This window comes from Gregarina niphandrodes, assembly GCF_000223845.1.
Source record: "Gregarina niphandrodes unplaced genomic scaffold scaffold00014, whole genome shotgun sequence".
Taxonomy (NCBI): domain Eukaryota; phylum Apicomplexa; class Conoidasida; order Eugregarinorida; family Gregarinidae; genus Gregarina; species Gregarina niphandrodes.
Genome location: NW_011645784.1, coordinates 29,905 through 44,414, shown reverse-complemented (window position 1 = coordinate 44,414; position 14,510 = coordinate 29,905). Strand labels below are relative to the sequence as shown.

The window sequence follows — 14,510 nt, the reverse complement described above, 5'->3', positions numbered from 1 at the left end:
CGGAACCGTGGGCCTGGCCACCACGGGAGAGAAGGACCTGGGGCCGCTCATTTGTCTCTCACCAGAGGGCTGTTTGTTTGAGAACGCTGGTTCGCTGTTGATCCCGGGCTGCCCATGACCCGTGGGCCCGTGGGAAGTTAGTCCATGGGCGGGGGCATGGGGTCCGTGAGAATTTGGTTCCAGGTCCAGTTGGTAGGCATTCCTAGTGACGGGTCTTTCTCGCAAAAGGTTCACTTCCCCGCCAGTGACTCTGCGAGGTGAGGAGTCGCTGTTGCTGCTGCTGTCATCTTGACATTTTTGGCTATGCGCCACTGAGACCTGTGGCTGGGCACTTCGGGACTCTGAGTAGAAGGGCGCGTATATAAGATCGGCTTCATTGAAACTGGAAGCGGAGAAGCCGAAGTAGTTATCTAGAGGTGAACCCCGCTGAGAACCGCTCAATAAAACACGTCTGGGTACCGTGGTGGTCGTCAGTGAGTTTCCCAGCATCATTTTTTTTTCCGAACACATGACAGACCAGGGCACCAAGTCGGAGCAAGGCAACGCGGTCGTCGACAGCACCCAATGGGTCACCGAAGAGTCCCAGTTCGAAAAGGGGCATGGCATGGCGCAGTCATTCCGCGTGACGAAGAAATTGCACGACGAACAAACCACCTACCAGCACCTACAGGTCTTTGAAACAACCAACTGGGGAAACCTCATGGTCCTGGACGGCGTTTTCCAGAACACCGAGGCCGACGAATTCACCTACCACGAAATGCAGGCCCACGTGCCACTCTTCGCCCACCCCAAACCCGAGAGAGTGCTCATTATAGGCGGCGGCGACGGCGGAGTTGCGCGCGAAATTCTCAAGCACACGTGTGTGCAAGAGGTCCACTTGGTCGACATCGATGCCGCGGTCACGGCCGTAGCCCGCAAATACTTCCCCAAGATTGCCAGCGCTCTCGACGACCCGCGCCTCAAAATCTGCCACGAAGACGGCGCCAAATACGTCCAAAAACCCGAGCTGCAAAATTACTTTGACGTCATCTGCATCGACTCCTCCGACCCCATCGGGCCGAACGCCGTTCTCTTCAAGGAACCCTTCTACCGCAACGTCCACGCCTGCCTCAAGGAGAATGGCTGCGCTGTCGCCCAAGGCGAATGCATGTGGATCCACCCCAAGACCGTCGAATCTGTACTCAAAATGAACAAGAACATTTTCGACAACGCCGACTACTACTGGCACCTCATTCCCGTCTATCCCTGCGGCGTCATGGGTCTCTTGGCTCTCACCAAGGGCAAGGCCATTAACATGAAGCAAATCCACCCAGATCGGATCGCAGCCGCCAAGAGATTTACTGAAGAGGACCAAGCCACGATGTACTACACCGCCGACATTCACTCCGCCGCATTTGCCAAGCCTGCGTTCTTCAACAGGCACCAGACAATCCTGCGCAACCATTCAGAAGAGGCAGCATAATGTGTTCCTTTTTTTGAAACACCACTGAACCAACTCTCGTTGACTCCTTTTTTTGAAACACCACTGAACCAACTCTCGTTGACTCCCTTCGATCCCCGCCGTCGAATACCCCACATTCTTTCTCAACCACGATTCGCGGGTAATTTGCGCGCAACTTGCTTGTGTGCACACGCGTGTGCTACCAGGTTTTGTTCCGAATTTGGACGATGGCGTAGAGCAGCGCAATGGGGATGATGAAGAAGGTGATGGGCCAGAGGATGTCCTTGACTGCACCGTGGTCTGCGCGGCAGGTGTTGAAAGCGCCGAGTGTTTCGCGGCAGAGGTAGGGGTGGATACCGCAGCGGCCGGTGCCGCCGGAGTGGGCTTCCTCAGTCCAGCTGTAGTCGGGAATCCACTCGGGGAGACTGTCGCAGTTGGCGTCGCAGGCCCATTCGCACCAGTTGCAGCCGGCGGATAGACAGGATGCGCAGTCTTGGAAGCCCATGCAGCTACTGGGCGCGTGGTACTGGAAAGGTATGATGGAGAAGGCGGTGGCGATGGCGCCGACAACGTCGCCGAAGCAGGCGGTGTTGAAGGTGAATATGAGGTCGAGTGCGGCTGGCGGTAGATCGGCGCTGCTCACCAGACCGCTTATCACTCCGGCCGGAATGGTGAACAGGAACTCGCCCGCCGCATTCACCGGTCCCGTCGTCGGCCACGCGGCGCATTCGCCGTTGATGTACACCATCACCCCCGCTCCCGCGGCGTAGCAGGTTAGCGGCAGGGCGTCCAGACTGTGCTGCACACGCGTGCGCAAGTAGGAGATATTGTCCCAGTTGGTGTGCCGCGTCTCCAACGCACTCACCGAAATCTGCACAAACGTGTACGTTTCGCCCAACCCCCTCTCGGCCAAACCACGGTCTCCCAGGTCACTCTCGGCCAATACTGCCAGGGGGTGCGTCTCCACTCGCGCTCGCGTCGGGTCATCCACGCTCGGCTCCCACGGCAGCCGGTCGCAGGGTCCCCAGCCTCTCGTTATATTCTGAAGCGGCGTCCCGGCCAAACTAATCTCCGTCATGAGGTCCACCTCAGGGTTGGTGCCTGACCTCCCAGAGCCAAGGTTCGTCCCAGCGGCACGCGCTTCAGCGGCCATCCCGCCGACAGCCGTGACGTTCTCCAGGGTCACAGTGTACTGCCCGCGAAGCGTGGTGGGCATGATTTCTTCCATCTCGAGCTTCAGTTCGCACCCCAGCAATGCCGGGTCCGACAGACAGTCGAGCAAATCCGCATACGAGTACCGTCTGGTCAGTCGTTTGTGTTGCAACTTTGCTTACGTGGAGTCATCTGTGGTGAAGGCCACGCAGTTGTACGAGCACTGGATCCGGCAGTCGTGATCTGTCTTCTCCTCCGGCCAGCCCTCCATCACGGTCGCGGAAGAACAGAGCAGCCGGTAAATCGTCCCGCCCATAATTTTAAAACAAAAAGGACTCTTTCGACGTCGCCTTGCCCCACCCACCAAAATCGCCCTCCGTGTTGAAATCGTCTGGTTCATCCTCTGGACCAGCACTTTCCAGCGATCCCGACTTCCTCACGCCCGTGGGCGCCTTACTCATGGCTGGCACAGGCGCTGCCACACCCACTGGCACAGACGCGGGGTCCATAAGGGTGGCCGGAGGAGCCATCGGTGCAGGAGTCTGTTGGCGTTCCTCCTCGTCGAGCAAGTCGTCCAAAAGGTTCACGGGCTTCTTGGGTGGCGGTGGCGAGACGACGGGCAGCGAGCTCGCAGCGGGTGCCAGACGACTAAGGGGAGAGACCGAGGTCGTCGCGGTGGTCGCAGGCGTATTATTTGCATCGAACAACAGCCGCACACCCTTCAGCTTTCTGTACTCCGTATCCAGTGACATGAGCGCGTTCAACTGCGTCACCGCCGGGTTACTGCAACGCAACTTGCGCGAACTGCTGTTGTGCACACGCGAATTCAACTCTCTGTACGCACTCTCCAACTGCGTCCGTAACGACTCACACCGAGCTAAAGTTACCTCCACCTTCTCACTAGTTGGCACCTCCATCCGCAGTATATTTATCATAGACTCAATCTGAGCAAACTGAAAAAGAAAAGGGTGAGCTCAAGCAACAGGCACCGGGATGAGGTAGTAGAAGAAGAGCGGGGATGTGCGCAAGAAGACGAAAAGCTTACCTGTTTCTCCGTCAGCGGAAGTTGATCATCCAGAGGATCGTTTCCGAAAGCCTCCATCCTGGGTTTGCTGCCAAAGCCTTCCTCATCCCAAGTGGTGGTCGCTTCGACCGTGCCAGCGGCAGAGGCAGCGGCAGGGGCAGTGCGGTCCCCGTCCTTGATCATGTACCGCTGACTGGGGTCCTTGGGAGGGAAGTTTATGCCCTTTCTTTTCAGCGATTGATAAGCGTCGAGGATCGGGCCCACCTGGTTAGGATACATTTCGAAAGCATCGCACCAATTCTGAATCATCACCAAACACATTCGCCGAAGTTTCTGCCAGGGCACATCCATATGAGCAGTGTCAATACAGGGGATACGGAGACAATACAGGGAAAAAGGGGGGATATAAGCGGAGGTGCATAGAGCTCAGCGGGGTATATCTGTGTTGAGTCCATATGTCATGTCGAGTCCATATGTCATGTCTGTATGTCGAGTCAAAGTGTAGGGAGCATGTGACGCGCTTACGTGCACTCTTGGATCCGTGGCTACTCCGGAAGTAGTGGGTGCGCCGGTGATGTATTTTTCAAGTCTTTTCATTTGGCCGGTGAAAGTGCGTTCTTTGAATGAAGTGGTTTTAATGACGGAACTCATGGACTTCATGAATTCCTTATTAATATGTCTGATGAATTCCAGGCCACAGTTCTTGACGCACATATCCAGTAGTTCGAGCGCCAGCGAGACCCGGTCGGGTTTGCTTGAATGTAGCCTTTGTTGTAGAACAAAAAGGACAGCAGGCGCGATTCTGTACGGGGACCGCGAGATCTCATCCGTTATATATAATGCATTGTGCAAATTCAACTGGCTTCCATGTCCCATTGTGACCTGCTCCACCAATCTTCTCAACGGTTCCAACGCAATGGGCGGCGGGGGGTAGCCCATATTCAGCATAAACGCCACGGTTGAGGCCGGATTCATGCCAGAATTCGAGTTGCCCGGAGCTGCATACTGAATCACCGGCTTCGCCACCACTGCTTCCGCACTTCGTCCACTGTCTCGCGCTGCAGACTGCTCCCACGATCTAGAAGCACTACTCTGCGCCGGGACGTCATAGCCGCCACCGGTGGACCAAGCGTCATCGAAGGCATCGGGGGCCTCCGCAGGGGGCTGCATTTTCGAATGTCAAAAAAATTATGGGCCCCGTTCACTGACCCGGACACTATCACCAGCCTCTGCTGACCAATAGACCACCAACTATCTCCCTACCGAGCTCTCTACCGAGTTCTCTACCAAGATCCCCTGTAGTTGTCACCTCCAGCATCGGTTATCCATTTGTTGTCAGGGTCGTTCGCTAATAACTCCAGCCCTTTACGGAATGGGTTCATTCCAGCATATATGCGGCCCGTCACATTCAGATCTTCCTCTATAACGTTGTAATGGCGGACGAGGTACCATGAGCCGTCGTCGCACACGTGTGCGAGCTCGAAATTTTGCAGCGCGCCACTTGCTATGTATTTTACAAGAGCCTCTGCGGCTTCGCTAATTGGATCGTGCGGACCGTTGAAGGCAACTGCGTTCCTATGCAAGAGCATAACGTCATGCCACACTTGTGGCAAACGGTTATAGAATCCATTTCGCAATCGATGAAGTATTTCGTTAAGAGAAATTGGGCAAGGTATAATTTGGTAATATTCGTCTTCCCAGTGCACTAGCTCTCCGGACTGGAGCTGGAATGCAGGTTTGGATGGTGGCCTTGGCGTATCGTGAAAGGCTGAAAATATGAAAAGTTCCGTATCATCCTGTGGTGAGGATGTGTCTTGAGATCTGCTCTCAGTTTGTTCTTGTTTAATTTCCCCGTCGTGTTTAATACGGAGATAATCTTCAAGCGCCTGCACATATTTAGCACAATATATCACTTTGGCGAGGAGTAGAATAACTGGCCTAGGGATGATGGAGGCAGGAACCAAACGGCATGGTTGTTGGCATGTGGGCTTGTAGCCATTTTGACACTGCAATGCAGCAACAATCAGTTCTATGCCTGCGGGTTTGTTCCCCAGTTCGGCTGGATCTGTGCCGTCAGTAAAAGAACCATCTGTGCTGCGGGGAGGTTCCGTGATCGGTTTAATCAGCTTCGTGAGTCTCGCTGTCATCCTCTGAGGGTTGTCAGCTTCTATGAAAGGACTTGCATAGGCGAGTCTCCTTAGTGGATTGTCGACGGTCGTACCCATTAAGACCTCGCTGTGTTTCAGGATCGGAGGCGTCGCAAAAGAAGACCACAACTTCCTGTAGACAAACCCCCTGTGTTCCCTGGGTTCTACGACCATCACCGTTAACACACTATCTACTAAAGGAGTACAACAGTCGAGGATACAAATTTCGTCCGAACTTTCATCTGAAGCCGCGATGGGATCCGCGATCGGAAGCAGCCCGTATGTAGCCTCACTGTCCAACACTATCCCCACGTGGCTCTCAAACAAATCGCTTTCAATCATCGCAAACTTGTTGTTCGGAATAGGTACGTAGATAACGTCGCCCTCCACCAGAGAGCACAACAATTGTGCAGAGCGAGTCTCAGATACGAGATTTCCGCCTTGCGCCACAGTATATCCGTAGGAATCCAGTTCAGTGCATCTAAAAAAAACACTCGTTTGTAAACATACACTAGTCTTTGAAGACACACTAGTGTGTGAACATATACTAGTGCGTGCACAGGACCCGAGAAGTACAGGGCCCACACAATTGTCCCTACCTACACGAGTGTATAGTGCTAGAAGTGTATGATACTTATTGCAGAGGAACACGCCGGTGGTTACAAGCAGTTCCACACTGGTCTTGGCACTGACGGAAGGTAGCCTTTGGGAAGGTTTCGTTTCCGCCACTTCCTCATAGGCGCAGCTTGCGTGTGAAAGGCACCCACACACGGCGCATGACAGAGCTAATCCACCTTCGTTCTCGCAATGACGACAACGACTGCTCGCCTTACGCAAGGCAGCCATGGTCAGCTTGCTGAACGGCGTGCTCACGAAGGGACCGGGCCGCTTAGGACATAACGATAGCAGACAGATTCGATGTAGGTAAAAGGGGTCGGGGTCGTTCTTCGAGGTGAAGGGACCTTTTAGTTCATACGGACGGAAGGCCAATTTATCCCTCAGTTCATCCAACCGAGAATAATGTCGTAATACGGAACAGGACAACCCGCCGAACGGGATTGCGCCTTCCTCAAATCCGAAGTCTCGGCGGCAAAGAATACAAGCACCGCTGGTCGCTTTGATGCCGTTCAGATTCATTTCGTTCGCATTCCCGTTCAGTGTTGCGCCGGAAACCGCTTCAGGCTGCTGGCGGTCGCCGTCCTCTTCATGTCGATGGTCGCCGTCCTCTTCACAGCTTCTCACCGTCCAGGGACAGGAATCTGCCCTAATACACATCCCGGTGTCTGTCGCTGCATTCGAGCTGCTATCGTCACCAACAGATTCTGACTCGCTAAACAATGTCACGGGCTCATCCATTGTCAACCGTTTGCCTGAACGTTCCCTGTTCTGGGATTCCGCCGCAAGTGCCGAATTTCCCCCAGTTCCAGGTGCCCCGGTTATCGACGTCGTCGTGACTCCAAGTGCCGAAGCCCCGGACCTCCAGGCCGTCGGCCCCAAAAAGGTCGCCGCGTCCGTCCCCGCCTGTGCCTGCGTTCCCGACTGAGTTCTGGATACCGAGTCCACGTCGCTGTCGCTATCGATGGCCATCAGTCGTCTTCTGCGTTTCGCTGCATGGTTCGCTGGGTGACTTTCGACCCCAGTGGAACTTTCTTCGGCGCCTGGTGGCGGGCGCGCGGGTCGCGGGTGTGCTAAGTGTGCCCAATGCTGCCACGTGTCTCGCCGGAGTCGCTCATCTTGTGTCCCTGCCACCCATGCGGCCTCGGTCGCGAATGGGAGGTTCCACTTGGGCTGGTCCCGGCTGGTCGCGGTTTCAATGGCCACCTGTTCGGACGGGATCCGCAACCAGTAACTCGGACCCGATTGGGGCCCTGGTCGGCCGGCGGGGCTGCTATCTACACTACTATCGTCGGCGGCCAGCTGGTCACTGTCTCCGTCGGCGGCCAGCTGGTCACTGTCTCCGTCGCTACCCCCGTTGCCGCTTTCTTCACTCCTTTCCTCCTCGTCCTCGACCTCGCGTCCACGACCAAAGGCTCGGTCGCTGCCGCTACTGTCGCTGTCGAGAGTCGCGCGAAACCCAAATGGCGGAGAGTGATACAAATAAACGTCGTCCTCAGAGACTACCAGTGCTTCGTCATCATCCTCTTCATCATCATCGTCTTCCTCCTGGATGAGTGCAGCCTCATCTTCCTCATCCTCCTCATCCTCCTCATCCTCCTCCTCCTCCTCCTCCTCCACCTCCTCCGTTGGTAGTCGCGGAGTGGCGACATGTGCGGCTCTCAGACTGGGTCCTCCGGCGTGTGGCGAAATAAACAGCGGCGACAGAGGTTTCTGACAGACGGTAAGGCAGCAGTCGCAGTTGGGGTCAACAAGCACAGTCGCCGCGCCGACGTTGAAGGACAGGACACCCTGCACGGCTTCGCAATATCGCTTGGCTGCCGCTTCGATACCTGCCGCAACCTCCTGCGGGTCATCCTCCGGGTCCTCACCCTCGGCCGCATACCAGCGACGCAAGACTGCGCAAAAGTCGTCATAGTAATGACGGTCTGCTCGAGCTACATAGGGCGTCACATGAAGGTGCGCCAACTCCGTACTCATTGACAAACCACTCTGGTCACAAATCGTCGCCACGCACACCCGCGTGGCACCCAACACCACTGGCGAGCCACTCGTGTTTAGGAACTGGATAGGTGGAGTGTACATGTAGCGGTTAGTATCCAACAACCCGCGGGGTTCAAAGACTACGAACCGACCCGTCTCCGTACCCGCCACGCAACCCCGAGCCGTCAGGATACCACATGTGAAACCGATCCCGTTTTTGCAACGGTGCCGCCATCGTAACCGCAACTCCCGCATGTCCAATATGTGCAGCTCACCCGTGTCCGCCGTACCTAACAACACCAACGCACCCACATGGTCGAAGTACTCGACCGTACCCGGCAACTCCCTCGTAAGCACCAATTCCAACTCCTGGTCCTGGCCTGAGCTCTCCCGACCCTTCCACAAAGAGCTTTTTTGTAAAGAAGGCCTCTTCACTTCAAACACTGTTACCTGACTTTTACTCGTACCTTTGCGTACAGTCGCACACTCTATCGTCATCATATACCGATCCTCCACCCAGATCGCATCCGAAGTACCGTACGCGGCAAAGTCCAACTTGTTCTGGGCCATCGGCAACGGCTGCGGTGTACTGTTGGCCGTCCGCCAAAAACCCGACTGTGTAACGGTAATGCCGCGACACAAGTGAATTCCACACTCTTCCCAATCGCAATACACGCTCCTTCCGGGAGTGTAAAAACGGAATCGTACAGTGTTCGATTCCCGTGGTTCTTGAGTCAAACTGCCTGGCTGACTGTCTGGCTGACTTCCCGGCTGAAACACGGATAAGCTGTAAACGTACGTCGTCGAGTCACCAGGCGGACAGGGCCGTTCCGCAACGTAGTCATGGACCGGGGCCACCTCCATTTTGGAGGTGAGGTAGTAGTAGAGCACCGGCAAGCTGAATGTGGTTCTGACGGTAGGTCTCTTTCCTTTGATAAACGGCTTGAGCAGTCGCCGTGTCTTGAACCCAACCGTAAAGAGCATTGCCGGTTCCGGTTGTTCACTGGCAGTGCGTCGCTCTGACGTCTGCTTCCACTCCGTGCCCGCCCCCCCGGCGAACTCGTCCCCACAGGACCCCAAGGGGTGGTACCATACTCCGGGCTCTTCAGGTTCAGATTCCTGGCAGTCGGGATCGGGGGGCGGTTCTTCTTCTCGTAATAAATCTGGGGGGACCCAGATGTCGGCGCCGTAGACGAGGGCCTCCATCTGGCCGGGGGCCTGGTGCCGTTCCCAGATGAGAGTACGGAGGTTACAGAAGACGACAGAGGAGTCGGAGTAGACAACGACGAAGAGGCCCCGCTGGATTGTCGCATGTACGGCTCGGGGGCAAACGCGACCTTCATACGGTCTGTTCGAACCACTCAGACATCCGTCGCCGTCGGTCGCGTCATAGCTCAGCACATGCCGCGGCCGCGAGCACGCGAAGGCGCATTCCTCCGACAACGCCCACACCTGCACACGTCCCATGCAGTCGCCGACCCAGAGCCACCGCCTGGTGCAGCAGCAGTCAGCTTCACCCGGGCAGACGCCAATGGTCAAGTCCGCTAGCCCCAGCCGTTGGGCCCAGGTGGTGCCGGGCAGGTCCTTCAGCAGCTTGCCCACCCGGTCTGAAGGACTCCGCCGACTTGGACAGTCTTCCTGACTTGGACAGTCTTCCTGACTTCCACATTCTTCTTGACAAGGACACTCTTCCCGGTTTGGAGGCCGCTTGGTTGGGGGCAGGAGTTGGCTGGCGACGTCGTGGCAGGCAATCTCGCCCAGACAGGAAATAGGGGCCATGAAGCGCGTGCCCCTGAAGCGAGAGGCGAGGGTCGCGGTAGAAGAGTGGAAGACATCGACCATGCCGTCGCGGCCGGCGGTGGCGAAGTAGAGTGCGCCTAGGCGAACGACGTGTGTGAGTGCACACGGCTGGTCCTCGTAGGTCTTGCTCTTCGCCCACGTATACAGGTTGCGGTGGCAATAAACCGCCTGCACCGCGCGCCAAGCCAACTCGCTCGCCTCCGCGCGACGGCGGCGACGCCGGGCGATCCGCGAGTATGCTTGCTCCGCTGCGTCCACCAGATTATACAATGCCGGTCGCGACTCCAGACCCGCACCCACAATCAATTCCCACAACGCCGTCCCCGATAATCCCCGTCCCTTCATTTTTCAGACCGCAAAAGACCAACCACTTTTGTTGGTACAGTCCACCTCGATGCTGTCCGCCTCAGTGCTGACATTTGACTCTACTGCAGTGACCGGTTCGCCGCGGATCTGTCACACTCACGTTGAGCGCCGCAGAGGAGTGTCTGGTGGCGCTCCGGCTCAGATCCAGCTGCTGAGTCAAGCAGTGTGTCCGGCCCCACCCGTCCGTGACGCGCGCACTGCGTCCCACCGGTAATTGGGTCGAGACCCCGGCGCTGGGTGTTCTGGGGCTGATCGAGTGCGGTCGCTGATGAGCCTGAGTGAGTCCGTGAGCTCGAACCGGCTTTGGTGAGCTCGAACGGGCGCTTGGAAGAGAGAAGGTGTCTACCTGGGCCACGTGGGAACGAGAGAGGGTGGAGCACGGGACATACCGACGGCATTAGGAGGAGTGTTTCGGCATTCCGGGCACTCAATCGCACCCACTTAATTTGGAACTCCTTCCGGGTGGAACTCCCTGGACTCCTTCCTGGGCGACATGTTGTGCCCCGCATTATTACCGTGGCCCTGCCACCGTTTTGCAAATGCTACTTACTCGCCCGCCTACTCACTTACATACTCCAGTTACAAGACTGCTCACTGGGACCATTTTTGGCGCTCCTGCGGTGGACCATTACGACCGAGCGCGTCGTGTGGGACCGCAGGCGTCCGCCGATGCCCGGGTGTGTGAGAGTCGTGGTGTGGTGGTGAAGACAATATTACGCGTCACCCTGCAGACGGTGGACCCATGGGCTGCTGATGAGACTGAGCGAGTTTGTGCTTCGGGTTTGGGCTTCGGTAGTTGTCGTGCCGCTGCGGCCTTCGACCACGCGGCGTTGGCGGTCACTAGGACAAGAGCGGAGGGCTGTACCTTCGCTCTGGTCTAAGTGCCCGATGATGGCGTGTGGTGGACAGGGTGCAACTCGACCTGCGACGATACAAACGGCCGAGCAAGAAGTCGTTACTCGGCTGGGACTCGAAAAAATCGCGATTCAGCAGTGAAGAGACCCTGTCATCGGACGACAACAACTTGAGACACTTGCTGCGTGTTTCACTGGGCTTAAACCCACTTCGGCTTTACACTCAAATTCGTGTATGCGGCGGCCAGCACAACGGGTCCGCTTCACTTCGGGGTAACCGGCACTGGTGATCGAGGCACTACTGCTCGAGGCAATAATGTTACGAAGGTATGTACATGGCTGCTGGTGTAGCTAACGCCTCCAGACGGTTCTGACACGTGCTTCCACTTCTAGGGGTCCTCGCATGTGCCTGAATACTTGTGGATGGGTCGATCCAGGCGGCGACCAGGAACAGCGCGGCTGCTCCCAGCTCTCAGTTGCCCCCCAAGGCCGTCGGGGCCTAAATCCAAGCAGAAATTGGCAGCGCACACGTGTGTTGTGATGAAAAAAATCATCGCCTTCCCCCATTTTTCCCTCGCCCTAGTGGCCCTTCAGCCGGCCGTCAAGTTAAGTACCCAATTGGAAGATGTTTCCGGCGTGGAGCTGAGCTGTTCTACGGCCGCGTTTTCTGTGACGTCGCAGCGGCCGCTGTACACCGCCTCGGCGGACGGCTTTCTGGACGAATGCTCGTCGATCCGGGGGCCGAAAGGGTGGCTGGCGACCGTCGGCTACAACACCTGCGGCACGACGAGCACCTACATCTCGGGCGGCTCACACCTGTACGCAAACGAGGTCGTCGACGACGCAGGCCACGGCTTTATCATATCCTGTCGCTGCTCTGGCCGCGTCTGCCACAGCCAGGTCCTGCCCAAGGCGCCGCACCTCTTCCGCGTCCAGGCAGCTGACGCACCCCTCGAACTCACAGCCTACCCAGTGCCTGCCGGACCCAAGCCAAGGAACGCCGTCCGCGCCGCACGGCCCGACACCCGGCCCGACATCCGGCCCGATCCGCGCACCTACGAGGTTTCCGCCCCGCCCGCGGCCGGCTTCCTCCGACTCCGCGACTGCAACCTGCGCAACAAGACCACCGGCGCGGAAATGCAGGTCATCGCCGACAGCTGCCCCACCTCCTCCAAAATCGACGTCCGCGTACACAAGAGCACCGGCATCGGCCACCTCGCTTTCTCGGCCACCCATCCGCCCGAAACCGAACTCGTCTGCACCTTCGCCGCCAGCCCGCAACAAAGCCCCAGCCTCGCCTCCCTCTGCGGCCCCCGCCGTCTCCGCCGACGCGTGACCGCCGCGCTACCACCAAAACCCAACTCCACGAACTCGCCGCCCGCCGCCGCGGCAGCCGGCATGTGGAGGGACTGGCAGATGCCCAAACGCCTCCTCCAACACACCGAGAACACCGCCTCTTTCCATCAGACCGACCCGCTGCGCGCGTTCCATCAAATCGACCAGATTGATCCCGCAAGTTGGCCGCCGCCGCGACGTCGACTGTCCACGTTCCAGGACGAGATCAACAAGCGGCTGAAGAAACTGAACGCGGACGAGAGCATCGTATCGCAGATCCGGACGCAATTGATGGACGCGAACGAGGAGTTCGACCCTCTGGTGCTCATGCCATACGCGCCGGGCAACGACTACTACGTGGGGCTGATGGACGGTTCCAAGGCGCACCCGATGCTGGGTCGCTTCGGCGCGGACGTGGGCTGGGACCAGTGGGGCGCATCAATTTCGCGGGACAACCGACTGGGCGACACGGCGGTGAAGGTGGGCAAGAAGGACGGCGTGACCGTGAGTCAGTCGGTGGGCGTGAAGAACCGCTCAGTGCAGACGGACGTTAGGTACAAGGACATGGTCCGAGTGGACGCAGGACACGACCTGGAACTGGACCAGTACCACGTGGGCACGTTCGTGAAGGGCTTCGGTGTGGACGTGAAGCGCGAGAACGATCAGGATGCGACGGGCGTGTTGGTTGAGACGCCGAACGTGACGGTTGGCGCGATGGGCAACCTACTGGACCGCAACTACGGCGCACGCATCCGGATCAAGGACGTAGAGGTCATGGCCCGACATGACTTCGATCAGCACCTGTACGAGGACAAGAAGAAACTCGCAACTGAACTCGCAATCAAGGCCGGTCCGCACCTCGGCGTCGCCGTCGGGACCGACCTGCGCCAGGAGAAGTTCGGACTCGGTCTCGGCCTGAACGGCACGCAGTTCGGCGGCATGGCCGACCTCGACGACCGCCAACTAAAGCTGACTTCCACGCTCCGCGCCCGCCGCGGCGACCCGTGGCATTACTATGTGGAGGCCGATCTGCCTGACGCCAAGTCGCGCGCCACCCACGCTGCCGTCGGCGTCGGCAAAACCGACCGCCACGTTGTCACTGCCGGTGGCGGCATTGGCGACGACGGGCTCCCCGAGTTCATGGCCCGCTGGAGCGGTCGCGACGCCGCCGTCCAGGTCCAACTCGACGACAAGACCAACCAGAAGCGCAAGTTCACCACCGGCTTCCAATTTGGCCGCTTCCACTACGTCTGGGACAGCAACCTCCTCCTCGAGAACATCCCCGTCCCCCTCGTCGCCGGCCTCGACCCGCGCACCGTCAGCGAACTCATCAACGCCAACGGCTAAGCACCCCCGCTTTCTTTGGCTCTGTCTGGCAGCGCGCCGGGTGGCTCCAGCGCCGGTCAGCGTCTGCGATTTTTTTGCGTCTCCAACAAATCCAAGTCCCAGTAGCCTTCGGGCGTAGTACACGTGTTGAACTTCCGATGCCTGCGCTCACCTCCGGCGGTCCAATCCGCGCAGCACTCGCACACGCCCTGCCGCTCGCCCGGCGCCGCGAAGCGCGGGCGACAACCCACACGCGGATGTTTTCGCGGCGGCACGTTCTCCTTCAGCTCACAGTCCTCGCGGCCCCGCGGCTCTCGCCCCCGCCCGAACTCCGTCACCTCTTTTTCCGGCCGCACTTCCCGACCGGGCACTTCCCGACCAGGCACTCCCCGACCATCTACCCCCCGACTGTCGGCCCCCCGTGCGTCCGCGCTCCGGAGCGTCTGCGGCTTTGATGGCGACCGCGA

General features: G+C 58.2%; 6 protein-coding genes across 6 annotated transcripts; 3 read left to right on the top strand and 3 right to left on the bottom strand.

Moving 5' to 3' along the window:
• Window positions 1–508: 508 nt before the first annotated feature.
• Window positions 509–1,462, top strand: GNI_078010 (spermidine synthase; the record flags this gene model as incomplete). Its single annotated transcript, XM_011132243.1, has 1 exon — window positions 509–1,462. One exon carries the CDS (start codon window positions 509–511, stop codon window positions 1,460–1,462), a length of 954 nt encoding a protein of 317 aa, XP_011130545.1.
• A 178-nt stretch (window positions 1,463–1,640) lies between these two features.
• GNI_078000 (putative transmembrane protein) lies at window positions 1,641–2,657 on the bottom strand (the record flags this gene model as incomplete). Its single annotated transcript, XM_011132242.1, has 1 exon — window positions 1,641–2,657. One exon carries the CDS (start codon window positions 2,655–2,657, stop codon window positions 1,641–1,643), a length of 1,017 nt encoding a protein of 338 aa, XP_011130544.1.
• A 256-nt stretch (window positions 2,658–2,913) lies between these two features.
• Window positions 2,914–4,787, bottom strand: GNI_077990 (VHS domain protein; the record flags this gene model as incomplete). The annotated part of the gene is made up of 3 exons (XM_011132241.1): window positions 2,914–3,546; window positions 3,639–3,950; window positions 4,143–4,787. 3 exons carry the CDS (start codon window positions 4,785–4,787, stop codon window positions 2,914–2,916), a joined length of 1,590 nt encoding a protein of 529 aa, XP_011130543.1.
• Window positions 4,788–4,900: 113 nt separating this feature from the next.
• GNI_077980 (bromodomain protein) lies at window positions 4,901–10,507 on the bottom strand (the record flags this gene model as incomplete). Its single annotated transcript, XM_011132240.1, has 1 exon — window positions 4,901–10,507. The coding sequence occupies one exon, from the start codon at window positions 10,505–10,507 to the stop codon at window positions 4,901–4,903; it is 5,607 nt and encodes a 1,868-aa protein (XP_011130542.1).
• A 560-nt stretch (window positions 10,508–11,067) lies between these two features.
• Window positions 11,068–11,409, top strand: GNI_077970 (hypothetical protein; the record flags this gene model as incomplete). The annotated part of the gene is made up of 1 exon (XM_011132239.1): window positions 11,068–11,409. One exon carries the CDS (start codon window positions 11,068–11,070, stop codon window positions 11,407–11,409), a length of 342 nt encoding a protein of 113 aa, XP_011130541.1.
• A 513-nt stretch (window positions 11,410–11,922) lies between these two features.
• GNI_077960 (hypothetical protein) lies at window positions 11,923–14,064 on the top strand (the record flags this gene model as incomplete). Its single annotated transcript, XM_011132238.1, has 1 exon — window positions 11,923–14,064. The coding sequence occupies one exon, from the start codon at window positions 11,923–11,925 to the stop codon at window positions 14,062–14,064; it is 2,142 nt and encodes a 713-aa protein (XP_011130540.1).
• Window positions 14,065–14,510: the final 446 nt, after the last annotated feature.